Genomic DNA, 26,930 nt, shown 5'->3' on the forward strand with positions numbered 1-26,930 from the left:
CAGAAGGTTCGAGACAGGCCTGTCTCCAGGGATCCAAGGGAACTCTGAGGGATCCGAGGCAGGCTTATTCAGAAGCAGTCTAATAATTGCCTCCTTAAGGAGGCATCCTGCCCTCCCCTCAGAGAAACATTTATGATCGCTACCAGGCCCTCTACCAGAGCCTCCGTGCCAGATAGTACAAGCCATGCCGGGCAAGGATCAAGAGGGCAGGTGATAGGCCACACCATTCCAAGCAACCTGTCCACATCCTCACGAGTCACGAACTGAAACTGATCCAGGGTCATCACATAAGAGGAACTGCTGGACACCTCGGTGTCAGACACTGTAACAATTGCACTCAAATCATGTACATTATAGAAAAAACTGAAATTCTGTACTAAGAAAAGCTCGATTCCACAACCTGAATATGTTATGCAAGTCTAATTTGTAGGATTAGGCATCTTTGCATAATCTTGCCATTTTGCTCTATTATGTATACATTCTGATTCTGCTGATCGCAGGGAAGTGTAAGCAGCTTTGCAGAGCATCAAAGCCCTAACCACATGAAACATTATAATAATATTTCATGTGGTTAGGGCTTTCATGCTCTGCTCTTATCGTTATAGGGTTATAATATACTAGTATGGAAATTTTATTCCACAAATCCTTTGGCTTCCAAGACTTCAGAAAGCATTACCCAAAGCCTCAAGAATATCTTTCCAACCGTAAGGAGCTAGAAAGCTTCCTGTCTGAAAAATGAAACCAAGGTTCTAAGCAAGCTGAGTTTTATGGTCAATGCCATATTCTGCAGGTTTTCTGTGCTCCTGTACAATCATGGCACACATATAGTCCTTATACTCCACTTTTCTAAAGCACATTTGCCTATACCACACCAACATATACAAGTGAATAAAATAAAGAAACAGAATAGCACACACGGTAACTGACATAAAAGTCTTCAGAACCAAATATTCCTTACAGGCCTCCACAAGCACCTGCAAGACCAAGCTACCAAACAACGTTGAGAAGTTCATCCCCCAGAACAGGGGCAATTCCCATAAACAATGCCTAGTGCAGCATTTTACAGTCTCTTTACATCTTCCAGTGATGTCAACAAATGTGGCCCACCAAAGTTAATGAAAAGCAGAACAGAATAATAAATATTCACATAGAATGATATGTTCTATACAATGTTGCCAAAGCAGAACCATACTATTGTAAAGGAGTATGGGGACATCCAAAAATAAAGAGGCGACTTGTCTTTAATTATACAGCCATCAGCATTGAAAACTACACTACTAAGACAAGCACATTGTACTTTTGTAGATGAAGCAACAAGATCAAAAGGAACACCAGTTAAAGAATCATTTGCTTAACAGACTGTTCTCCAGATGCCCCCAAGGCAGCCTCACCATGGCGTATGCCGTCTGAGAAAGCTGGGTCCTGGATGGCCTTTTTCAGGAAGTTCAACATTGACTTGAGAAGTGCTGCTCGCTGTGGAATACACTGGACTCCTGAAGTGGGCAAGGGATCAGACACCAAGTCAGTCAACAGCAAATCCTTTGGCCAGTATCACAACAAGAGCTCTTTCAAACAAGTCACCACATACCACTTCGCGGCGAGACTACTGTATTTGTGCTGCTGCTGCTACTGCTGGGAGTGATAGCACTTGGTGCTCTTGCTTCAACCACAGCTTCTTGCCGATGCTCTACAGAGGTGGAAGGCCCAGGGCTGCTCTCCATGGCTACATCAGAAACTAAAGGTATGGAAGAGGGATGTTCAGTTTAAGAAAAATAGTGCTCTTCTCAGTCAAGGCTAATTGGTAAGAGAGTACCAAGGAAGTTGTAAGGAGACAACCCAGGTTCCACCCCAGCTCAATCTGTTGAACTTGCATCTAGAAGTTGTGCCTCCCTACATGCAAACACGCAGCAGACATATAATCTCATTATTGCTCAGCAAACCACTCTGTCACTGAGTCGTAATACTACTAATACTACTACTACTACTACTACTACTACTACTACTACTAATACTACTACTACTACTACTTCAGTGGTGGATTGAAAGCCCAACAACCAGCTTCAACCAGCTTTCAACCAGTTGTTGAAAGCCCAACAACCAGCAAAGCAAACCAAACCTGCCAGCTGTTCCATCTGCGGAGCGGGCACAGTTAGTTACTTTTCACTTCACAATGCTACTTACTTTACTTTAAAAAGGAGCATTGGTTCACTTACCATGAAGGCTGCTTCTTGCTACTGGAGCCGAGGACATCTCTGAGTGGTTTATCCTTCCCACATGCTCCCAGGGCAGGACTAATTGAAAAGTGTTACAAGCCTTAAAAGTAGGGATGTGCACAGAACCGGGCGGGGGAAGTTCAAAGGTGGGGTGGTGGGTCTGACTTTAAGGGCAGGGGAGAGTGCACTTACCCCTCCCTCTGCCTGCGCTCTGTTAGCAAAGGCTCCGTTGGGGCGGCAGCATACCTCCCCTTCTGCCCCGTTTCCTCTTTAGCCGGAAGTACCTGGGGGTGGGGCATGCAAACGAGTGCGACGTGCCCAGCACGCATGCCGAGTACTTCCAGCCAAAGAGGAAACGGGGCAGCAGGGAGGCTTGCTGCCAGCCCGACAGAGCCTTTGCAAATGGAGCACCGGCAGGGGGGAAGTGGAGAAAGGGATAAGCGCACCCTCCTCTGACCTTAAAGTCAGGCCCCACCCCCGCCTTCAAATCGGCCAAACAGCCAGTTGTTCTAACTGGTTCGGAAGCCCTTAAAAGGGCCTCCAAACATGTTCATGCACATCCCTACTTAAGAGGCGGGAGTGGATAATTCCATCCAGTTCTTTTAGGCTGAATGTGCAATTAGCACTGAACGTACATAACAACTAGTAGTGAAATATATAATAGTCATAGAATAAGGTATGAAAAAACAGGATAATACAGAAAAACAGCCACCAACAAACACAGGCCTGGTGTAGAGATATGTAATTTCCAGTATGATTAGGTTTCCTACGGAGTAGGCCAGGAAGCCACCTGGGAGGACCGAGATAACCTTGGCTCCAGCAGCAAGACAACAACTTCACGGTAAGTGAACCAATGCTCCTTTCTCTGCTGCCTGGAGCCGAGGACATCTCTGAGTGGGACATATCACAGCTCTGGCCATAACACTCTCTAAGAGGGAGCGTCCTTGCCTACTCGGGGGGGGGGGGGGGGACCTGCTGCAGCACCCTGCAACCGAATGCTGCTTGGGGAAAAGCATACGAATCAATCTTATAATGCCTTGTGAAGGTCGAGGGCACCTTCCATGTGGCAACTCTACAGATCTCCTGTACAAGAAAAGAGCAGCAGATGTGGCTGCTGCCCTCATGGAATGCACCAGTATGTATTCAGGGGAGCGTAGATGCAAAGATTTGCACACTAACAAAGTACAAGCACGTATCCACCTGGCAACAGTTGGAACTGACACTTGGTTTCCCATGGATGCCAGTAGAAAACTAACAAGCAGAGCTTCTGTACGCCTGAACCCCTCCATGTGTTTTAAATACATCTTAAGACATCTCCAAACGTCCAATATGTGCCATGCCCTTTCCTTTGCGTGCACAGGACAAGGACAAAAAGAAGGTAAAATAATATCCTGTGAATGGTTATGTCACCCTGAGCCGAAAAAACAGGTCTGATATCAGTTGCACTGAGTCAGCTGAGACTATGCAGAGATTCTTGTGAGCCGACAAAGCGTGCAGCTCTGATATTTTGAGCACAGAAGTCACCGCTATCAGAAAAGCTGTTTTTAATGAAAGGACTCTCAGAGGGATGGAACGTATGGGCTCAAATGGAGAGGCCTGCAGTGCCCTGAGAACTGTATGTAAGTCCCAAGACAGAAAACGATGGACTACCATGGGTGACAAGACAATAGCTCCCCTAAGGAACCTTTTAAAGTGGGAATGGTTCTGTACCTTCCCTTTAGTGAATCCCGAAATAAGCACAGGAATCGGGTGAAAACCCTTGGGAGTTGAGTGCCGATGCAAATAAGTTGCTTTGTGGCATCCCAAATCCTTCTGTGATTCTCTGGAAGATTGCAGCACATGAGGAGGCACTGACACTATAATGTTGACCTTCCGTGCAATGGGACTCTGAAATGGGAGCAGAAACCATTAAAGAACCCTCAGATGATACCTGGCCCATGGTACCGAGTCCAAAGTTGCCAGCATTAGGCCTAGAAATTGTACTAATGGTAGTCGTCTGGCCTCTTCCGATGATAGCACTGCAAACCCTCCTGAGTTCTTTTAGTACAAGAGGCAAAAGGTACATTGATGAAGCAGGAAACCTGGTAGAGACTAGGCATAGTAACAAGTCAAAAACAAATGAAAAAACAACTAAGCGCTCTCTCGCTCGCTCTCTCTGTATGTATGTATGTATGTGTGTGTACGTACATATGTACGTACATACACAGAACATACCCCGGTCCCTGGACAGTAGGCGCTGGTAAGAGAAAGGGCGGGTAAGAGAAGAAGGAGCCTTCATGGTGAATAACCAATGCCCCGTTCTTTACTGCAGGGGTCCAAGGGCGTCTCACGTGTGGGGAATACCACAACCCAAAGTCCAAACAGGGAGGGTACCAGCGATTACTGTGCAGGGAGGACCTGCTGGAGGACCGTACGCCCAAATGCTGCCTGGACAAATGCAAAGATATTTAGTTTATAGTACTTAGTAAACATAGAAGGCACCCGCCAGGTGGCTGCTCTGCAAATGTCTTGGATGGGGGCATTTGCATGAAAGGCCACTGATGTGGCCGTCGCCCTCGTGGAGTGGGCAAACACTTTAGTGGGCACCCTGAGGTTTTGTGACTCGTAAGCTAGAGTTATACATGCCTTCCACCACCTAGCTATGGTGTATAGTAGATATAGATAGTAGATATATTCAAAAAGGGAGCTAACAAGAAAGCTAGTAATAGAAGTCTGCCTAGGAGCGCAGCAAGACTAAAAGAACCGGGCCAGGTTATCCGGCCTGGGCTCTTAAGACTTCTAACACTTTTCAAGTAGTCCTGCCTGGGAGCACATGGAAGGGATAACCCAATCAGAGATGTCCTCAGCTCCAGGCAGCAGAGAATGCATCTGCCTCCTTTATTCCAAAAACCACTACCTTCTATGTCTGTCTCCATCTCTTCACCCTCTTGGGTTGTGGCAGCAGCAGGTCTCTGGATCTTTGGCTTTATTACAAAGGGACATTCCCTTCGGCACAGGTCTGCCTCATGCTGAAAAGCAAGTTAAAGGGAAGCCAATATGTGAATGCAGAACTTTAAAACAGAGCAGAGATAGTTTACACTCTGTAGTAAAATATACAGTCAAAGCAATCAGGTATCGTCAATTCTGCATAAGCCACTCATAACAGCCAGTTGTCTACATAAGAATGCAATATGCAGAAAACACATTTGCTGGAGATAACTAAGCATTTCATTAGGTGGGTCAGGAAGAAGATTACTAGTTTTCTCCAAAGGAGAAGGTAACCAGCCTTCTCCACAGCTGACACATGATCAAGTACTTGCATCAAAGGGTCGAGAACACCAAACGGTAGGAATTTACCTCCAGTCTGTAGATGAAGATAGAGAGGCCGCTGTGAGACTGGAAAGCTGCCATGTCTAGGTTTGTGATTAAGTCCACTACGCGGACTGCTCTTGTCACAAAAGTGATCTGATCCTGCTCATCCCCCAAGAACTTGATGACCTAGGGGAAAGGTATAAACACATGGAAAATTTGTGAGTACAGAACCACTAAAGTGATCAGCCCATTAGTCAAGATACCCGGAATCCCCAACTGACACTGGTAAGCATCCAGTGTTTCCAAGGAAGACACAGCTCCCCTAAGAATTATCTAGCCCTAAAGAAATCTCATTTAAATAACTTAGTTGTCAGGCTAGTTATGAAACTAAACTAAGTGATTCAATTTGATAGTGTCAATGATTTTAAAGAACATTTCACTAGTCTAACCATACATATTTGCACCCTTCAAGGGCATGTCAGGCCAGTATAAACTCAGACTAAATTCAGGATCATAGTTTGTAGCTAAAAGACAAATTGCAACAGCACAAGTTAGGCGGGTTTTATACAAAGTAGCCTGCTTGATACTCAAATATTTTATTTAATGTCTCAAAGGTCAACTGCTGTCTTATCTGGAATGTTTTTCTAAACTCAAGAAATGAAAAAAGACTGAGTTAGATACTATTCAAGTTGTTCACATTTATTTCAGTCGAGCTTTGTTTGTCAAAACGCACTTTAGTTAAGGCAAGTCAGGTGCACAAATGTAGGCAAGGGTTGGGCTCCAAAACCTGTATGATACAATTTTTTCCCTGCTAACTGGGCAGAGGCACCTTTTTAACATGGTGATTCTCTATATTTAGCAGGGGGGGAGTAACTGGCCCTATCCAACCACAGCACAGTACCTACTGTGACTGTTGCTGGTGTCTATCTTATGTTTCTTTTTAGATTGTGAGCCCTTTGGGGACAGGGATCCATCTTATTTTTAGTATTTCTCTATGTAAACTACTTTGGAACCTTTTGTTGAAAAGTGGTATAAAGATTTGTTTTTGGCTTTAGTTAACTTCTTTGCCCCAGTGATAGAGAGTCGAGATGTCCTTGACTACAGCAACTGAGAATGGAGTTATATACTGCACAAAGTATTTCCTATGGCTAGTAATCCACTTTTATTGCCACTGAACCAAACTGGCAAACTTCTATTATAAAAGGGGTGGGGGGAGAAGACACACAGCACTCTTGTACACACAATGTTCCAGCTCATTACTTTCTGCAAGAGTTGTGAAAGCACTGTGCACCTTTATTTTAGACACCAGCCTGGCAAACAGTTATCCGGTTTTATTAGAACAGCCAATCTTACTCATGCTCCCTGAACACACAGCATTACCTTCAATAAGGCTTCCATCATGCCACAGGAGACTAGAGCTTCTCCTCCTGCATCATAGCTTGCCAGGTGATACAGGAAGGAGAAGAGTGCCGTGGCAAATTGGTGAGGATATGGCTCCATGGAAGGATCTGGAGGGAGAGCAGGAACAGGAAGTAGAATCAGATCTCACTGGCAACAACAAGGAACCAAAGTACAACTCAACCGTGTTAAATCACCCCTTCTGCACTCAAGATCCACAGATACTTACCAATCATGGCCTGTATACAGTTCCTGACCAGGACAGGCAAAAAGCCATGGTAGGAGGCAGTTCCAGTGCAGTCAATAATACTGCTGAGTTTTGGAGTCCGCTCCAAGTGCACAATGGACGTTAGCGTCCTCAGTGAGGCAGCTTTGATATCCTATCCAGAAGAAAGTGGAAGATTAGGCATACAGGCTACAATGAGGATCTTGTGCTGTATTTGACAGCCCTTATAGATGATCCAGCCCAACTTTGAGAGGAAACCAAGGTGAGCAGCATTCAGCTAGTTTTCTTTCCCAAATGTGACCTGGGAAAACAGGCCTTACAAGTGACCTACCATTAACTGTTTGTCCGTTATTTGCAGTACATCCACTAGCTCCTCTATCAACCCGTTGTATAGTATGCTGTTGGCGGATTCCTGCAAAGCATTTGAATACACTGTGGAAAAGGAAAGCTATGTTAAAATTGCAGCAGCTGAGGTGTAGGAGAAAAATACAAGCCTATAAAATTATTTCAAGTGATACTGGACCAGGTCATGCGGTGACTTGGGACAGAAGCACAAGTTTCTACTTTCTGAGCTATTTACCAGGTGCACCTGACCAGAGGAAGCAAGCAGCCTTGATGCTATCATTCAACTCTTTCTGGTACCTATATCTGTTATTGTGGGCTGTATTCTACTCCCCAGATTTTCATTCTCATAGACACACATCCATATCCCTCCAAATCAACATGAAGGAATATAGCAACTAAATCAAATAAGTGTCCTTCAACCCAGTGTCCTGCCCAACTTTCGCTAATAGTCCATATTTTAAACATTAAAAAGGACCATAAAATTTGCTGGCTGGTCTTCCAAAAAAACGCAAGGAGCAGGTGAGGTAGGCACAATCTCTGAAACACTAAAACCATGTTTAAATCCCCTTGTTCTCTCAAGCCGCTTAAAGCTGTATTGACCTAGTTTCCTATGGTTTCATCTAAACGAAACTAATGGGAGAGGTTATCAAGAGTTGTAAGATGTGGTGTTAACACCTTGAGCTAATTTTCCCCCTACAGATGAAACAGTGAGTCCCTGAACAGGTGTCTAGAGATGACAATACACTGAAATTAAGGCTAAACAACCTCAATCCAAGTAAGAAAGGTGATGGTGCATAAGACCTAAATAAGTTTTATTAAGTGGTCTACACATCAAATAGATAGTTCTATTGATTTTGGGACCAAGGGGTAGGACTGATCTAGCAGTCACCATCTCTGTTAAAAAATCAGATTAGCTACTTGCCCGGGGGGTGGGGGTGGTAACCCACTGCTCATTCAGGATAAAGGGCTGCTCTTGAAGATTGCTCAGAAACTTCAGCTAGACCAGATATTGTAGGAACTCAATTACTGTCAAGACTGACCACAGCAACTGCCTCCTCAGCATTATGGGATTTCAACTACTTACCAATTCATTTCTAAGCGCAATTCAAGCTGCTCAACTTGACCTTTCGAGTACTCACAAGACTGGACCATTTAAAGAGAATGGGTTTAGGGCTGCTAGTATGAAAACCCTTCTCAGTAAGGGCATCCATGCTCTGCTATTCCCTTGCTAGGGAAACACTTACTGCTCACTACAGAATTATTGCAAGCCACTTTGATGACCATTAATTAGTCAGAAAGCAGTCAAGAAATAACTGGCTTATTCAAGATGGGTTCTCAAAAATGCATGAATTAAGACAAGGACTGCTTTACTTGTATAAACTGCTTTCCTCCACTTAGTCCAAACCAAGCCAAAGGCAAGAACCCACTCACCACTGCCATCCTCACCTAATATAGAAATGGCATGCAGTCTGGCCTGAACAGCTTGTAATCGCTTTTTATGATTGGAAAAGCCATGGGCCAGGCGAATGTGTGTAAACAGCAGCATCTACAAGAGAAAAATAATTAAAAGCATTACAGTGAAGCTCCAGAGACTCAACTGTGATGAGATATCCCTCCTACTTTTGTCACTTTAACTGGATGTACAGTAAAATGAAGAGGTAGAGAGGCGTTGCATCACTTCAGCAGGGGCACTGAAGTGGCACTTTTCACTTGGGCACTTTTGAATGTTTCCCCAAGTTTAAAAAACCTGCAAACAGAACACACACGCAGCAGCAGGGTGAGCCTAGAATCTATCTGCTGTGCTAGTTTTCCTATTTGCAGGGTCCTTCAACATTTAAGTTGAAAGCCTCTCCCTGCATGCCCAAGTGATACAGTCTAGGTTACCACCTCTACTGCACATATAGATGTAGCTCTGAAGAGCTCAATTTGATGCATCTCAGGATAATATCTGCTGCCAGTTGATGTAATCCCATTGCTTCCAATGGGTACCAATTTCCCTATATTAAGGCCATGTAAGACACTTACCGCATTTGGGGCATGCACACAATATGGAAATCACCTCAAGAGAAGCAGCATGGAAGCATCACTGAATCCAGGAATTCCAATTCACAAAACCTCCCCACAAGCAGAAATATTATTTACATTGCTAAAAAGGAATCAGGATTCTTAGCTCAATCTCCCAAGCAACACAACTTGTTCTTTAAAAAAAGAAGAAGAAGAAGAATCGGCCTCCTATTCAGCAGGGCACCGAGAGTACAGCTTTTTCTTTCAACATACCTGTTTATCCTTTGGGATGCTGTACATTTTGGTGAGGGATTCCATAATTTCAGAGGGGCTTTCTGAAATCTGAATTAGAGGAACAGAAGTTGCTTAGAAACCAATAAGATGGTGAGGCTGTAAGAAAAAACTGTCAGTGAATTGAGAGTGGCCACAGTTTACCTTGTCAAGTTGTTCTATGTGGATATAATGTAGTGTGTTGCTGGTAGTCTGAAAGAAAAGCAAAGGCGTTTCAGAGATCATTTCCAATTTCTTGTTTAGAAATCAAGGCATAGAAGCAATTGTGGCATAGAACTGCTAACAGTCACAACTAGCCTTTGTGGGGTATTATTATAATATATAATCACAGCATGGATTACTATGCTGGCAACCCCTATTTGAGAAGGAACTACTGCCCCATAAAACCGCACCTAGAAGAAACAAACATTTTTAGAGAAGCAAAATGGAGGATGAGTCTCTTCACAGACAGAGAGAAGTTACCTTGGAAATGTTGAGAGAATTTGTACCCTGCACTCAAGTGTTCCTGTCTGATTGGGGATGCTATCAAAGTGTGCCAACTACTCAGCTTTCACCCAAGTCCTGAAAGAACTGGAGATACTAAGGAAGCGTGCTCATAGCACCCTAGTGTGCAGTATGGGAAGGGAGAGCAGAGATCAAAGGGTTCACACCTGAGAAGAGGCCTATCCCAGAGAGGTTCTTAAGACACAGGGTAGCAAACTCTCTCCAAGATAGAGGGCAAACAGTGGGGCTTCAACAGCACTGAATCCCTACCATCACCACCAACTTCAAAAAAGAAACATTCAATTGCAGGGCACAGCAGCTAGAGCAGAGGCAGTACACTGGGGGAACTGTGACAACCTCCAAAGTTCATCAAGTTCCTGAAAGCATCTGGGAATAGGAAGACTGGCTGCCAGCACCTCCTCATACCTAAAGTAACTTCCTCCATCTTAGTATTCACTGACTGGAAACAGCCAGAGAACTGAGGGACAAAACTCCCCACTGATCTTAGAGACGGAATAGAGAGCAACATGCCATCCCATTTTTCAATCCAATGTAGGTTTGGGGTTTTTATTTGGTGCCAAATCTTGCTCCCACCCACTTCCCACAGAACCCTACAAGAACAAGTCTGTAGGAGACTCACCCTTTTGTCCACTTTGACCTCGGCCCCTGGCTCTGCATAGAATTCAAAGTGTAGTGTAGTTGCACTGGGAGGGTATTTCTGTGTACAGATCACAGTACGGAATCAGAACAAACCAGATGGCATAAACACTCCCTCCAAATTCAAACCACTCTTTTCCTGGACAGGGCGGGAGGGTGCACTAGTTTAACAGAGGACAATGGGCCCCGTTACTGATATAACCCACTTGCAGCAGATTACGTACCACCAGCAACCCCATCTCTCCTTACATCTTTTTAAATTTAAATTTTATTTTTTGCGCATGTGGGAGGAGGAAGAGAGTTAAGATGTAAGAAGTTAGGATTAGGTATGAAGACATGGTGATGCAGAGGAATCACTGCCAGTACCCAGAACACAACAGCAGTATCCAAGAAGATGCAAGAAAACTGGAGCAATGGTTCATACCTGCGCCTCCAGCAGTCTCACAGAGTATGACTAGCATTGCATATAAGACCACTCAGCCTTGCATCTCGCATCTCTCAGGTCACATAAGCTTATTGTGAGGGCTGAGGTAGATAAGAGGGAGGATACTTGCTCCCCCAACACCAGGTCAGAGGTAGGATTTCAAAATACAATGCCATCAGACCTTGTGAGCCTCACAACCCACAGAAGTCTAGAGCTGGTGCAAAAACTAGTTGGGCACCTCCCAACAATGCTCTCAGTACTGATTATATAGTGTCAAAGCAGAGCCATCTCAAAAGAGGCACTTCCTGCTCCAAAGGTTTTGAACAACTGTCACCATTTTGGTGCGATGACAACTGCATCATCTGCGCTGAACCTGCCAGGGCAGCAACACTTGAGGGGTGGGGAGGCTACTGGCACTCTGATAAACCACAAAGCACTATCTAGAAGCACCCTATATATGATACTGCCCATTATGATGCATTCCAGAGAGTATGGTCAGTTCAACAGAGCACTGATCTCCCCATCAGCAAAGCAAGCACAGAAAAGTTTCAAAGCTACAGACTGTTCTGATGACAACATGGTACATGGTAACTCTTAGAGAATAACCACAAACTGGAATCCCTAACAGTCCAAGGGTGCACCATGGAAACAGGCAAAAATTATGCAGAACGACTACGAAAGAGGCACCCCAACCCTCCCCATGCACTAACATGAAATGTTTCCTCCCTAAATGTTCCCAAGTAGCTACTTAATAATAACTTATTGCTCACCTTTAAAAAGATAGATATATAAACTAGCAAAGAAGGTGGACAGTTTCAAGATCTGAACCTTGGTGTCACGGTTCCTTGCTCTAAAATGTTATTTAAGGGATAACCTTCACAAAGCTCATTCTAGATAGTATACAGTGGCTTTTGAATTTTAATATATTGTTCAACCCTGTGTTTTGATGAATCCTTGCCCATCAGAAGACAAGATTTTGCTTCCCACAAGAGCAGATCATCAACTGTTTGCCAACTCTACTCTCCAGTACCAACCACATGAGTGGCACTATACAAAACAATCTGAGTGTCCCTGAAAACTAGAAAGCAACCAGGAGCTAGTTCTAGGCAATGAGTCAAGCTACCAACTGCAGAATGGTAGAAAGAGAGAGGGAAAATTCAAAAACAGAACACTTACCAGCATGTGCAGATCTCTACAACATTCTGCCAGTCCAAAGCCATTCTCCTTGCCACCCCAACTCTGTAGAAGAAAGAGGAGAATAAATGAATCCCTCAAAAATGTTTTACTTTCCTGTTCTGGGAGCTTGCAAGGAACTAAACCTTGAAGCAGATTCTAACATTTGAAGCACTATAATGTTCCTAGATTCTGGCTCATGCGGGTCACTCCCCCACCCCGCAAGAGAATACACCAGAAAATGACCCTGCAGTGTGATGCAAGTTAATTTCTTGGCACATTCGAGGGTGGTGGTGGTGGGGATGGCAACCAGTACGAGCTGGCCTCTGGGAATATTATCAGCATTTCAAGCAGTACAGAAGTCACCGTTGTTCTCAGGAGTGCAAAGGAAAAAGTGTTAGAGAAACTCCGCTCCATTGCTATTTGCCCTGATACAGATCCGGTGAGTGGCTGAAGACAAAACATAATTCCAGAAGAGGAAAAACTAAGCTCTGCACCTTGAATAGACTGATCGTGAAGTTCTTGTAGCTTCCCTGTTAGATATGGCCAATCACAATAAAATCTTCTGTAAAGGCTACTGAAAGCAAAAGCTACCAGACTATACAGGAAAACCTGTTTTCACATGTGCTCAGAGAGGCCCGAAATAGAGTGCAGACCACCCCACACGGTCATTTGGGAGGAAGGGAGGGAGAAGGAGTCCCAACTGCTGCCACCTCTGCTGCCAACCCCACAGCTGCAGCCACCTAAGCCACCAACACCGCTGCACAGCATCAGTTTTAAAGATGTACCACTGCCACCACCTCCAACCCATGGATATGCAGGTTCCACAGGGTCCCCTCTCCCACGTATGCTGAGGCCAGAGGCCTATTCCTTGACTGTGGATACACGAAACCATGAGTGTTGAACCTATGGATAATGAGATTTGCCTGTACAGCAAAACTACATAAAGCCCTTCCCTACTCTTCAGAGGCCAATCCAAACACCACTTGGTTCTGGTTTCAGAGGCCAGCAGAACATCACTGATTCAGAGCTGGCCACAAGTTTTTATCCGGTGCTTGGGGTGAAGCAGAAGCCTGAGAGCTTGGTTAACACAGGCACAGACTGATAATTATTCTAGAGCACTAGTGCTCGCCCATCTTCAGGGCTACTTGAACTGGCCAGCTGAATCACTGGTTGCGCCCATGAGGAAAGCACACAGTCACTGTCACAGTCATACTAAGACCTAGACAACACTATATAAGCCATTAAGAACATAAGAACAGCCCTGTTGGATCAGGCCCATCCAGTCCAGCATCCTGTTTCACAGAGTGGCCCATCAGATGACCCTGAGAAGCCCACAGGCAAGAGGTGAGGGCATGCCTACAACTGGTATTTAGAGGCATCGTGCCTCCAAGGCTGGAGGTGGCCTCTAGCCACCAGACTAGTAGCCATTGATAGACCTGTCCTCCATGAATTTGTCTAAACCTCTTTTAAAGTCATCCAAAATAGTGGCTATAATCACATCCCATGGCAGGTATTTCCATAGATTAATTATGTGTTGTGTGAAAGAGTACTTCCTTTTTTGGTCCTAAGTTTCCCGGTGGGAAGGCTAAAGCCTATTAGATATATAATGAATTAAAGAAAATATTTAAAATGACATTTCCTAAGAAGCCAGAATCCTTCCTGCTGGGAATAACACAAGGTGCAATTTCTACAACCAATTTAACATTTTTATGTATGCCTCCACGGCGGCTAGAATTATATATGCACAGAAATGGCAGTCTAGTGAACTGCCTTCAAAAGAAGACTGGCTGATAAAAATTTTGGAATATGCGGAGATGGCAAAACTTACAGCACTATTGAGAGATCAAAACTTGGAATGTTTTAAAGAAGATTGGAAACCATTTTTGTTGTATCTAAAGAATTACTTTCCTACTATGGACTTGACAGCAGGGTTTGAAATTTACTATAAATCGCAGGTTGGTTAGATTAATTATGTTTGTAAGGGTTTGAACTTATGTTTTGATTTATTATCATAGCAAGGGTAAATTTTATAGTTGTTGATTCACGAAGAAATGTGAGTGGGAAGTCCTCCCTTTTTGTGTGGATTTTTATGAATGATAATATTGTTATTGTTAAAATCAATAAAAATTGAATTTGCAAAAAAAAAAAGTTTCCCGGCCTTCAGTTTCATGGGATGACCCCTGGTTCTATTGTTGGGAGAGGGATAAAAGTTTCTCTGTCTACTCTCTCTACTTCCATTACATTATCCTGGAGAATAAATATGATCTGCTAAAAAGAAAGGGCCACCTTACTAATTGCAATTTCTAAGCATATCACAAATTGTTTAAAAGTTCCTGTGGGAATCAAGAGGACAACACAGTACACTGTTCACAGGCAAACCAAGGTCTGACAAATCATGCATGGACCTGGTAAATCAAATCATGAATTCAGTTCTCTTTCCAGTCTCCCATCTTTCAAGCTTATTCTCTGCTACTGGAAGCTGAGGACATCTCTGCGTGGGTTATCCTTCCTACATGCTCACAGGGCCGTGCCTCCTCTTCCACTGGGCCTTCAAACTCAGGCAACAGCTTCCAATGAGGAACAACACAACCATCCAGCACCTCACTCCCTACAGCTCATCCTCCACTTCTATAGCACAAACGGTGAAATCCAAGCATGCCAGCAGTGTTCCCTCTAACAGGGATTCCCAGATGTTGTTGATTATTATTATTACTATTACATTTATATCCCGCTCTTCCTCCACGGAGCCCAGAGCGGTGTACTACATACTTAAGTTTATCTTTCACAACAACCCTGTGAAGTAGGTTAGGCTGAGAGAAAAGTGACTGCCCCAAAGTCACCCAGCTAGTATCATGGCTGAATGGAGAGTTGAACTCAGGTCTCCTCGGTCCAAGTCCAGCACTCTAACCACTACACCACACTGGCTCAACTGCCACAATCCCCAGCCAAAGGCCACTGCAACTGAGGATGCTGGGAGTTGTAGTGAACAACATCTGGGGAACCCAGTTAGAGGGAACAGTGCATGCCAGGCTGTTTAGCGTATCTTCCCCATCAGGGCCACATCCTCGCCAACTCCTGCCCGCAGAATTTCCAACTCAGATGCCCCCTGCATGGCAATCTTTGTTCCAGGATACACTTGCCCTGTTTTTACAGAAAATTGTCTGAACCAAAACCAAAAAGTAAGACACATTTAGGAGGAAACAGTCTTCTTCCTCTAATTCTTCCTTCTCTGAGTCCAGTAGTGCGCCTCCAAAAAAGGCTGAGAAAAAGCACAAGCATTCTAAGAAATCTCATCCTCCTAAGAAAAACAATTCTCCCTCAGAAGAGGGTTGTATCCGTGGATCATGGGATTGCTTATGACCTCCTGCTCTGAGACAGGGCCAATCAGAGACTTCTCCTCCCACAGGAGAGCAGGGCAATCCCCTCAGTCTCCAGTTCTTGCCCTGTCTCGCTCCGGGCAGGGTCCGCTCCACGTTGCTCCACTGTTCTTCCTTTGGAATTAACCCCTTCGATACTCAAGCACCGGGAAGGAAGGAAACCAAGCGGGCAGCCTTGTTACCTACCGCGACTCCCAGCGCGCCTGCACATGGTGGCGGAGTCACCGCGCAGGGAGAGGGAGATTTCTCCCTGCCTCTCCGAGGATTCTGTGGCACACGCTGTGTGCCATGCTGAGTGGGTCGCGGCAACCTCTCCCACACCCATGACTTGGGCTGGCAAGGCAGCAAAGCGTGGCAAAGAAAAGGGCTCCAAGAAAAAGGAGACCGGGTCGCAGGCAGGCTCCAAGACCTCCTCTCAAGGAGGCATGGAGCCAGAGAGTGAGGCCATGGCCGCAGCAGCAACGGCTCTTCAGGAAGGTGAGTCTGCTCAGGGGGGTTTGAACGCGGGCGCTTCTCCCTGCCGCCCCGACAAGCGTTTCTGCTCGTCAGCAATCCCTTCCTCCGCTGCCGCCAATCAGGGCATTGAGGCCACCTCTGCCGATGAGGAGATTCCTTCCGCCTTTGCAGCTCTCCTCTGCCAGGTGGTGGCGGAGGAGTTTAAGAAGCTCCCCTGGACGCCACTTCCCCTGGTTGCTCCTGGCCTTCCCGCCCCCTCTGAGGCAGCAGTCATTTTGGAGGAGGAAACAAGCACGTCCAACACAGCGGCAGTGGCCATTTTGGCTACAGCCTGCACCCCTCGCAGCGCCCCTGCTGCTTCTGCCCCCAACCTGGGCAAATGTCAGCAGCACAACAGGGCTCCTGCGGTTCTCTCCCCTTGCCGCCCCATCGCCTCCACACCGACCGCTGAGCTTCCCCGGCTCTCCCCCTGCCTCCCGCTTCACACAACAATGGGCTCTGAGCTTCTCCCCCGGCCCATCCAGCCTCAGTCCAACGTTTCTGAGGCATCTGACTCAGAGCGTGAAGAAGGGGAGCTTTCCGGGGACGATGAGGAGTCTCCTTTATCCCAGCAGCCCCAATACCGCCTCTTCCCTCAGACAGACTTCCCTGCGTTACTGCACAAGGTGCGGAAGATGCTGAGGCTGGAAGAGCAACCCCTACCTAGTGCTAACAAGCCTGAAGGGGACCCCGCAGTACTTCCCTCACTGCAAACGCAGGAGATGGCCATGCCATGCCCACAGCTCTTTCTGGATATATTTCAAAAGGAGTGGGACAAGCCCACTGAGAGCAAGGGCCCCCCCCTCAGCAGTATGGCACCTGTGCACATCCACTAAGGCCCTCATGGAAAAGCTGCAGGTGCCACTGGTAGATGCAGAAGTGGCTGCACTTGTAATGGGACCGGTACTCCCCAAGGATGGGGACGAGACACTGAAAAACAGACAATAAGAAGTGTGATGCTGCTTTACGCAGGTCACATGAGGCAACCACCTTATCCATTAGGGCTTCCACAGCCAACTCCATGTTCGCGATAGCAGCAGTCCTGTGGGTAAGGGAACTTCTCCCCTTGGTTCCTCCAGAATCGACCGCCCTTAGAAAGGGTCTCAACAAACTGGGCAAAGCGGCAGCGTCCATAGCTGATTCTTCTCTCAAGGTGGCATAACTGTCTACCAGGGCCCTGGTATCTGATATCACGGTCAGACGCCAGTTACAGCTTAAGAACTTTAAAGTGGACCAGAAGTCCCGGTCAAACCTAGCCAACTTGGCCTTCAAAGGGGACAAGTTGTTCGGGGAGGTCCTCAACCCCATTTTGGTCGAATCTAAAGACAAGAAGAAGGCTATGCCTCTGGGGACCCAGCAGCCAGAGCGCCTCACCTTTACCTCTTTCTTTTCTAATTCCAAAGACTACAGGTCATCCTTTCGCTCGCGCCAGAGCAGACAGGACAGGTTCTCTGGGCCCAGGGCCTAGAGCCCAGCTCTCCTTTCAGGACCACCAGCCTCGCCATAACCAGCAGCACACGCAGTCAGCCAAGCCCACCTTCAAGCACAACCCCACCCAATGACTACCATCCACAGCTCCAGGTATCCCAGGTGGGGGGCAGGTTGCAGAGTTTTGCTCAGGCCTGGGCACAAACCTGCTCAGACGCATGGGTCCTACAAACCGTGTCCCTGGGGAACTCCCTGGAGTTCACCAGCCAGCCCCCGGATTGCCACCTCCCTTCCCCCAAGTCCCAGAAAAGGTCAAAGCACCTCTTCATGCTGGAAGCCATAGAGTACCTGTCCAGCATCAGGGCAATCGAGCCAGTCCCGCCAGGGAAGCAAGACCAAGGGGTCTACTCAATCCTCTTCCTGGTCCCCAAAAAGAACGGCGAATGTAGGGCAATTCTAGACCTGAAGTATGTCAACAGTACCTGAGGAAGAGGAGCTTCCACATGGAAACCCTATGCTCCATCCTTATGGCCCTTCAGGAGGGAGACTTCCTGGCCTCAGTGGACCTCAAGGAGGCATACCTCCACGTCCCCATCCACCCTCAGGACAGATGATTCCTGCGGTTCTCCTATTGCCAACACTTCCAGTACCAGGCTCTCCCCTTAGGTCTCTCGACTGCCCCCCGGGTGTTCACCAAAATCATGGTGGCACTTGTGGTGCACTTTAGGACCAAGGGCGTCCATCTTTATCCATATTTAGATTATCTGATGGTCCAATTGTCTCTATCCCAAGGACAGAGGGACGTGTGCTCCACTCTGTAGGCTTTGGAGGCACACAGCTTCGTTGTGAACCTCCAAAAGAGCTCCCTCACTCCCCAGACCAAGATCCTCCCCTTGGGGGCCCTCATCAACACACACAGAGGAATGGTTTGCCTCCCCCCCGAGTGTCGGTCGAAGCTGATCCCCAGATGCCAGTCCTTAATTGCCCAGCCGAGGTCGGACGTGCTCTCCCTGAGCCAGTTGCAGGGTCTCATGATCTCCACCACAGGGATAGTGCCTTGGAGTCGGTTACACTCGCGCCCTCCAGTGGTTCCTGCTACCCTACCAGGACCTAATTGCGCAGAGGTCTCGGCTGAGGGTGACCGTGCCGGCCTCCGTCCGGCGGTCACTGTCCTGGTGGGCCTCCCCAACTACTAGAAGCAACTCCATAAACTGGCTGGAGCTTCGGGCAATCCTGAACTCCCTCAGGAAGTTCTCCCCACTAGTCTAGAACTGCCACGTGCTGGTACGAACAGACAGCGCCACTGCAAAGGCGCACATCAACCGCCAGGGAGGGACCAGGTCCCAAACCCTGAAGCAGGAGACCACCGAACTTATGAGATGGGCAGAGGCAAACATCCTGTCCCTCGAGGCGGACAACATCAGCGGGACCCAGCCGGTCCCAGATAGACCAGGCTGAGTGGTCCCTGGACCCTCACGCCTTCCAGAGAATTGTTCTAAGGTTTGGGACCCCAGAGATAGACCTATTCGCCTCTCCGGAAAATGCCAAGCTGCCCTGTTTCCTATCAAGATACAGGTCCCTGAGGGCAGAGGAGGTGGATGCTCTGACCCATCCTTGGCCCACGGGCCTCCTTTACGCCTTCCCCCCAGTAGCCACAATCTCACAAACAGTGCGAAGGATCCGCCTACTTCAGGCGGAGGTCATCCTGGTGGCCCCGCACTGGCCCCGCCGCCTTTGGTTTTCGGACCTAGTGGCATTATCCAGGGAACCGCCTCTGCCCCTCAGAATCCATCCCCATCTGCTCAGGCAGGGCCACGTTTGCAAACCGCAAACAGGCTGGCTCAGCCTCTCCACCTGGAGATTGAGTGGAGGACCCTAAGCGAATGCAGGTACTCTCAGGAAGTCCAGGACACCATACTCGCTTCTCGCCGCCCTTCCACTGTCAGGGTCTTCCAATTGACCTGGAAGACCTTCTCCAAGTGGTGCACCACACAAGGAGTTGCCCCACTGTCCACATCGGTACCCCAGGTCCTGGGGTTCCTGCAGAAGGGTCTGGAAGAAGGGCTTCGCCCTACATAGGCAGGTGTTTGCCATCTCTTCCGTCCTTCAGGTCCGGGAGGCCCCCTCCCTGTCTGCGTACCCATACGTACAGAGGTCAGGCCTCCCACGGTGCACAGGTTCCCAACATGGGACTTGAGCCTCGTCCTCAGGGCCCTCACAAAACCACCCTTCGAGCCCTTGAGGGCAGCTCCCCTGAGGATTTTGTCCCATAAGGTCTTGTTCCTCGTCACCATCACCTCGGCCAGGCGGGTCTCAGACTTGGGGGCGCTTTCCGCGCTTAAGGAACTGTGCCTTGTCTTCCCTGACTACGTCCTACTACGCACGGACCCATCCTATATGCCCAAGGTGAACTCCGTGTTCCACAGGGCTCAGGAACTAATGCTCCCTTCCTTTTGCCCACACACGTCCTCACCCAGAGAGAAGGAGTGGCACTCCTTGGATGTTCGCAGGGCAGTACGGGTATGCCTTCACCATACCAAGCCTCTCAGAAGATCAGACTCCCTTTTTGTTTCATTCAGGGACTGCTCCCTGGGCAAGAAGGTATCCACAGCCACACTTTCCCGCTGGATCTGCTCCTGCATTCAGATGGCATACGAGGCATCAGGCACACCAACACCAGCAGGAATCACAGCGCATTCCACTAGGAATGCCGCCGCTACCGCTGCCTTCTCCACCCTGGCTCCCCTGGTTGATATTTGCAGGGCTGCCACTTGGGCCTCCATATCCACTTTCGTGAGGCACTATAAGATCCATGACTGGACCTTGGCTGATGCTGCCTTCGGCAGGCAGGTCTTACACCAGGTGGTGCCATTGTGAGCCTAGACCAGAGGTCCCACCCAGTGAGGGAGGAGCTTTGGCAGGTCCCATGATCCACGGATACAACCCTCTTCTGAGGGAGAATGAAGCATTGGCGCTTACTTGAAAGGTCATTCTCCTCAGAAGTATGGGTTGTATCCGTCCCCAGCCTGTCCTCTGGTCTGCCTTCATGCTCACCCATAAGGTACGGGACGGCAATCTGTCGGGCCCAGGATGGGGATCACAGTGCAAGCTGGATGCCTATTGCATGAGTTGTCTGTAACCTGTTCATGTGTCTTTCTTTCGGAGTGAGTAGCAGCTGTCTATGAACTGGAGACTGAGGGGATTGCCCCGCCCTCCTGTGGGAGGAGAGATTTCTGATTGGCCCTGTCTCGGAGCAGGAGATCATAAGCAAACCCATGATCCACAGATACAACCCATACTTCTGAGGAGAAAGAAACATTGGACTTACCGTGAAGGGTTCTTTCTCCTCTGAAGTAGGAGGTCACGGCTTACATAGGGTTAACTTCCACTCCTTTGCTCCCAATAGACAGGAAGTCTCAGGTCTTTCAGGTGTCGTAGGTCCGTCCCCTTTCCCAGCATGCTCAGGTGTGCTCCCCATTTCCAACCGTTGCCTCTCATGATCAGCCTATTGTTGTTCAGGTTTGATAATGGTTTGTGAAGAGCAGATAGCATGCAAGGGGAGTCCGGAATTAGACACGATCTAGATTAGAAGACCTGAGGTATTAGTACGAAGTTATACAAAGTTAGTGCTGACGGAAGAAAGTCAGCAGGACATGTCTAGGAGAAGTAGTCAGAAAGAAGGCATGGTCTGACCCTAGGTAGTTCCTGATCCACGGGAGGGCCACGTGACCTCCTACTTCAGAGGAGAAAGAACCCTTCACGGTAAGTCCAATGTTTCTTTCTCCCTCGAAGTAGGTGGTCACGGCTTACATAGGGAACTTCCAGAGCAGTATTAGATCGGGGGGGGGGCGGAGTGGGTCAGTGCTGTACCACCTGTTGCAGTACCGTGCGCCCAAAGGCTGCCTGCCCGCAACAAGCGAATCAGTTTTGTAATGTTTGAGGAAGGGGGAAATGGAGGACCATGTGGCTGCGCGGCAAATTTCCCCCAATGGAGCCTGTGCTGAGAAGGCTGCTGATGTGGCTGCGCTTCGGGTGGAGTGCGCCATGATGCCTCGGGGCACTTGCAAGGACAGGGCCTGGTAGGCTGACGCAATATATGCCCGAAGCCAGCGTGCAAGAGAGACCTTGGAAGCCTTAGTGCGCAGGGAGGTAGCGTGGAAAGAAACGAAGAGGGCCTCGGACCGTCTCAGGTCTTTTGTCCTCCGAATGTATGTGCGCAGGGCCCTGCGCACATCTAAGGAATGCCAGCTGCATTCCTGTAGGTGTTTGGGCTTCGGGGAAAAGGAGGGTAAAACTATTGCCTGTGACCGGTGAAACATAGAGTTTACCTTTGGGACAAAGGTAGGATCGGTCTTTAAGATTACTGCGTCAGGCTGAAAAACGCAAAGCTCTTTTCTTATTGAAAGAGCGCCCAATTCTGACACTCTGTGGGCCGAGGTGATGGCCATTAGAAATAGGACCTTATAAGAAAGGTACTTCAGTGGGACTGAAGAGAGCGGCTCAAAGGGAGGCCGCATGAGGGCATTTAGGACTTTATTGAGGTTCCATGAAGGAAAGCAATGGACTGGTGGGGAGGGCTATGTTGTTCACTCCTCGCAAGAAACGAGAGAGGTGAGGGTGGAGCATGTTGTTCCCGGCCCTCCTTAACTTAAGGACTGACGCTAGAGCTGAAGCCTGTCACCTCAGTGTATTGGGCCTAAGGCCCTGGTCCAGCCCCGCCTGCAGGAAGGTGAGTACCTGGGGAACCTTGGCAGAACAAGGATCCACCTTCTTACGCCTTGCCCATCTGAGGAAGGCGGCCCAGGTAGTTTGGTAGATCCTGTTTGTGCTATGCCACCTTGCTGCCAGGATTGTGTCCTGCACTGTCCTGGAGTAGCCTCTTTTTGCTAATTGTGCGCGCTCAAACTCCAGGCGTGTAGCTGGAGCCACGCTGGGTCCGGATGGCGCAACGGCCCTTGAGTTAGAAGGTCTGGCTGTAGGGGGAGGGATATCGGGGGCACTATCGAGAGAAGTATCAGGTCGGCGAACCAAGGGCACCTGGGCCAGAACGGTGCCACTAGTATGACCTGTGCTCCTCTTTCCCAGATTCTTGCCAATACCCTTGGAATGAGGGCTGGGGGGGGGGGAGGATGCATACAGGAGACCCCGTAGGGGAGTTGAGGGCGTCCATTCCCTCCGCGAGGCGGTGGTAGAACCGAGTGAAGAAATGGGGAGGTTTGTTGTTTGTCGGGGATGCAAACAGATCCACCTGAGGGGCCCCCAGGTGGCGCTGTATCTGACTGAAGGCCTCGGGGTGGAGAACCCATTCCGACTGGTCCACTGTCTGGCAGCTCAGCCAATCTGCCTGGATGTTGGCTGCCCTGCTCAGGTGCTCTTCCCTGATTGAGGCCAAATGACTCTCTGCCCACTGGAAGAGTACATTGGACTCCTCCATCAGGGACCTCGACTTGGTCCCCCGCCCCCCGCCGATTTACGTGGGCCTTGGCTGTCATGTTGTCTGTTCTCACTAACACATGTTCTCCCTGTAAGTGGGAGGAAAAATGTATCAGGGCTAGTCTGATGGCCCTCAATTCCAGCCAATTGATGCTGTGTGAGGCCTCCTCTGGGGACCAGAGACCTTGTGGCATCTGCTCCCTGCAGTGAGCCCCCCAGCCGGTTAGGCTGGCGTCTGTAGTGACGGCCACCCTGTCGGGTTCCCTCAGGGGGTTTCCTCTTTTTACTGCTGGGGACAGCCACCACAGTAGGGACTGTCTCACCTGTGGTGGTAGGGGAACCTTCTTGTAGGAATGGGTGGTGATCTCGTCCTGATAGGGCAGCAGTGCCCATTGGAGCGGACGCACATGCCACCTTGCCCATGGCAGGCATTCTATGCAAGCAATCATGGACCCCAGAAGTTGGGCCAGTAGTGAGACCTCTACCTGGGACCTTCGCAAGAGTGGCTGAATCTGCTTACGGATCTTTTCCCCTCTCTCCGAGGGAAGGGATATGGTCGCTGCCCCGGTGTCGAACCAGGCCCCCAGGTGTAGTAACGTCCTGGACGGCCGGAACTGGCTCTTTGAGTCGTTCACCAAGAACCCATGTGCCCGGAGTAGTTGGCGAACCTTGGACACGTCCGCTTCTGCCTGCTGGAAGGAATGAGCTCTGATCAAAATATCATCCAAATACGCATGGACCCGCAGCCCTTCCAATCTCATGTGTCCCACCAGGGCAGCCAGCACTTTGGTGAAGACCCTCAGGGCTGAAGAGAGGCCAAATGGTAGGGCCCTGTACTGGAAATGTTCCTGGTTGTAGCAAAACCTGAGGAACCTTCTGTGAGCGGGGAAAATGGGTATGTGGAGATAGGCCTCTGTGAGGTCTATATATGCTAGGAAATCTCCAGAGGTGACCACCTCCCTGATGGAATGGAGGGATTCCATGCGGAAACGCCGCTTCCTAATGAAACGGTTCAACCGCCTGAGATTTAAGACCCGCCATGAGCCATCTCTCTTGGGCACCAAGAACAAAATGGAGTAGACGCCATGACATAAATCGGTCGATGGCACCAGCTCTATAGCCTGGATGTGGAGCAGATGGTGAATAGCCTGCTCCATCCGAAGGTGTTTGTTTTGGTCTTTGGAGAGATGACGACCTGGTCGCGTGGCAGTGTGGTAAACTCCAGGCAGTAGCCTGACCTGAGTTTGTTTAGAACCCATTTGTCCTGTGTTGCACTCGCCCACCTGGGGGCGAAGTGCTGCAGCCTGGCCCCTACCGGCAGACAGTCAATTTTGTTTTCGGTTCTGTCGTCCCCCGGGCTGGGGGGCCGTGTAATGGCGGAAACCTGGTTTGTTCCTCTGGTTCCCGCGGTTGGTGTTTCCCCACTGGGGTCTTCCCTGTAATCTGCTGGAACGTTGGTCTCGGAAACGAAAGGCCTGCTTAGAGGAACGAAAAGGCTGTCGGTTATTGCGGAAGCGGCTGCGGCCATCCCTGCAACCCGCCGGCATGGCCCTTTTCTTATCCTGTGTCTCCACTAACAACTCGTCCAGAGCTTCCCCAAATAGGCTACCGCCCTTGAAGGGGGTGGAAGCCAAATTGGCTTTGGACTTGTCGTCCACTCGCCAGTTCTTCAGCCAAAGCGACCTGCGCAGGACCACATTTGCTGCCATAGCCCTGGAGGACGACTGAATAGAATCTAGGCTCGCATCTGCAATGAAGGCGGCGGCCTTTGCCAGCTTGTTCAGACCTAGCCGAAGCGCCGTCTGACCAGGCTCGATCTTGGTGAGGAGGTCCTTAACCCACAACACTGAGGCCCGGGCCATAATGGATGTCGAGGCAGAGGCCCGAATGGCGGTGGCTGACGCCTCATGAGCCTTGCGCAGGAGAGCATCCGCTTTCCTGTCCTCTGGTCCTTTAAGTTGTTCATCCCCCTCCTTGTTCATAATGGCGCCAGAGCCCAGGGCCACGACCGGTGTATCCACTTTTGGCACCGAGATCTCCACCATCGTCTCCTCTGGCAGCATGTAGAACCTCCTAGGGAAGGAGCCTGAATGTTTAGTGGAGGCAGGGTTTTCCCATTCGGTCATCATAGTGTTGCGGAAAAGGGGCGGGAAGGGTACCACCGGTCGATGCTGACCAGTTGAGGTCGAAAAAGCCTCCTGTGAAAGCTGCCCAGAAGCCTCCTGTGTTTCAGGCGGGGAGGCCGCTGCATTAATGACCCTCATGGCCTTGGAAAGGAGAACCTCATAAGCCTCCAGGGCGAAAAGCCTCAGGATGGGGCTGGGCCTCTGGGGAACCTCCTCCTCGGAGAGCTCCCCTTCCTCCTTATCAGATAAGACATCCCCCGCATGCTCATCAGGGTTGGAACCCTGATCTGGAGTGACCCTTATAGGGCTGCTTCCAATTGGCCTGCCATGAGCCGATGTGGGAATCCCCACTCCTCTCCCACTACTGGTACTGGGGAGGCTGGCCCCTTGGGTGTCCGCACCTGCACCAACTGAAGACTGGCAGTGCCTCCTCCTGGACCAGGCCCTGGTAGGGGCTGCCCTTTCAGGGATGCTATCGGAGGATGAAGAGGAAGAATTGGTGCGTGAACGCCTAGTCGAGGGCTGATGCGACAAGTTAGGGACTGCCCCTGTGAACTTCCTCATTTCCAGGATCACCATCTCCTTGACAGAGCGTGAGAGGCCTCTTGCGCTCGCCCTCAGCTCTCTGGCCATCATGTCCCGCACCCATAGGGACAGATCCTGCTGTAAGTCGGGGTCCCCGCGCATGCCACTCACCTGGTGACGATCCGGGGTGCTATCCTGTACTTGCCCCTCTGAGACCTCTAACAGCTCCGTTTGCAGGCGCAGTCTAGCCGTCCTCTCCTTGGTCGCCGAACACGGCAGTGCGTCCAGGCGAGCATTGAGCAGGCGCCATGCCAACTCTTGCCTTGTTTCCTCGTGGGGTCTGCCTTGTGGCAGGCCTCCCAAGCTGAGGGTGAGCGGCCCACAGGCTTTGCCCAGTCTGCCAGGCGCTTGGACCATAGTGGCATGGGTGAGGGGCACCGCGGCTTCGCCCAGCCTGGTCTGTGCCAGTGAGGGGTTACTATGGGTGAGAGGCATCGTGGCTTCGCCCAGTCTGGGATGCGCCAGTGGGGGGTTACTGCGGGTGAGAGGCTCCAAGGCTTCACCCAGCCCCCTAATGGCACTTGGGCCCACCCCCAATGGTGCCAGTCCCATAGATTGCATCACAGCCAGTGCTAGCTGGATGGATGCCTGCCCCTCGCCCTGAATTGCCTGGGACGGAGGAGGGGGCGGCACAATCACGCTTGTTGGGCGAGGGGGGCAGGCTTGCTGGACCCGCAGCTGCCTGCCATGAGGCGCCAACTCCCCCTTCCTTGACTAGCCCGGCGACCGTTGTCGCAGGAGAAAGGGGCGGCGCGGTGCGCGCGGAGCACACTTCCGGGCCGTAGTCGTCCGCCGCCCAGCTGATCGGTGCTCCGGTCGCCAGAGCGGACGGAGCCGGCTGGGGAGGAGCATACTGCCGCGGCGCCTATTGGTGGACCGGGGCACCGAGCGCTGGTCACTGTTGTTGCCGCTGTCGGGGCTGGGACCATGGTGCCAGGGCTGCTCTCGCCGGCGCTCCCGGGGCAGCAAAGATAACCG

At 49.6% G+C, this 26,930-nt stretch overlaps 1 protein-coding gene across 8 annotated transcripts in view; it reads right to left on the bottom strand.

Moving 5' to 3' along the window:
- The window catches only part of HUWE1 (HECT, UBA and WWE domain containing E3 ubiquitin protein ligase 1), a 170,422-nt gene that overhangs the window by 108,102 nt on the left and 35,390 nt on the right, over positions 1-26,930 (bottom strand). For 7 of the 8 annotated variants that reach the window (XM_053295035.1, XM_053295030.1, XM_053295029.1 and 4 more), the window contains exons 7-18: positions 12,509-12,571; positions 10,892-10,969; positions 9,913-9,960; positions 9,751-9,819; positions 8,920-9,019; positions 7,460-7,560; positions 7,132-7,282; positions 6,885-7,012; positions 5,550-5,690; positions 5,110-5,221; positions 1,589-1,735; positions 1,392-1,493 (exon numbers count right to left, since the gene is read on the bottom strand). In XM_053295035.1, coding sequence (XP_053151010.1) covers positions 1,392-1,493; positions 1,589-1,735; positions 5,110-5,221; positions 5,550-5,690; positions 6,885-7,012; positions 7,132-7,282; positions 7,460-7,560; positions 8,920-9,019; positions 9,751-9,819; positions 9,913-9,960; positions 10,892-10,969; positions 12,509-12,571 — 1,240 coding nt within the window. The remainder of the gene's footprint in view (positions 1-1,391; positions 1,494-1,588; positions 1,736-5,109; positions 5,222-5,549; positions 5,691-6,884; positions 7,013-7,131; positions 7,283-7,459; positions 7,561-8,919; positions 9,020-9,750; positions 9,820-9,912; positions 9,961-10,891; positions 10,970-12,508; positions 12,572-26,930) is intronic. The other variant, XM_053295034.1, reaches the window with a different exon arrangement.

Source organism: Hemicordylus capensis, chromosome 2, assembly GCF_027244095.1.
Source record: "Hemicordylus capensis ecotype Gifberg chromosome 2, rHemCap1.1.pri, whole genome shotgun sequence".
NCBI classification, from domain to species: domain Eukaryota; kingdom Metazoa; phylum Chordata; class Lepidosauria; order Squamata; family Cordylidae; genus Hemicordylus; species Hemicordylus capensis.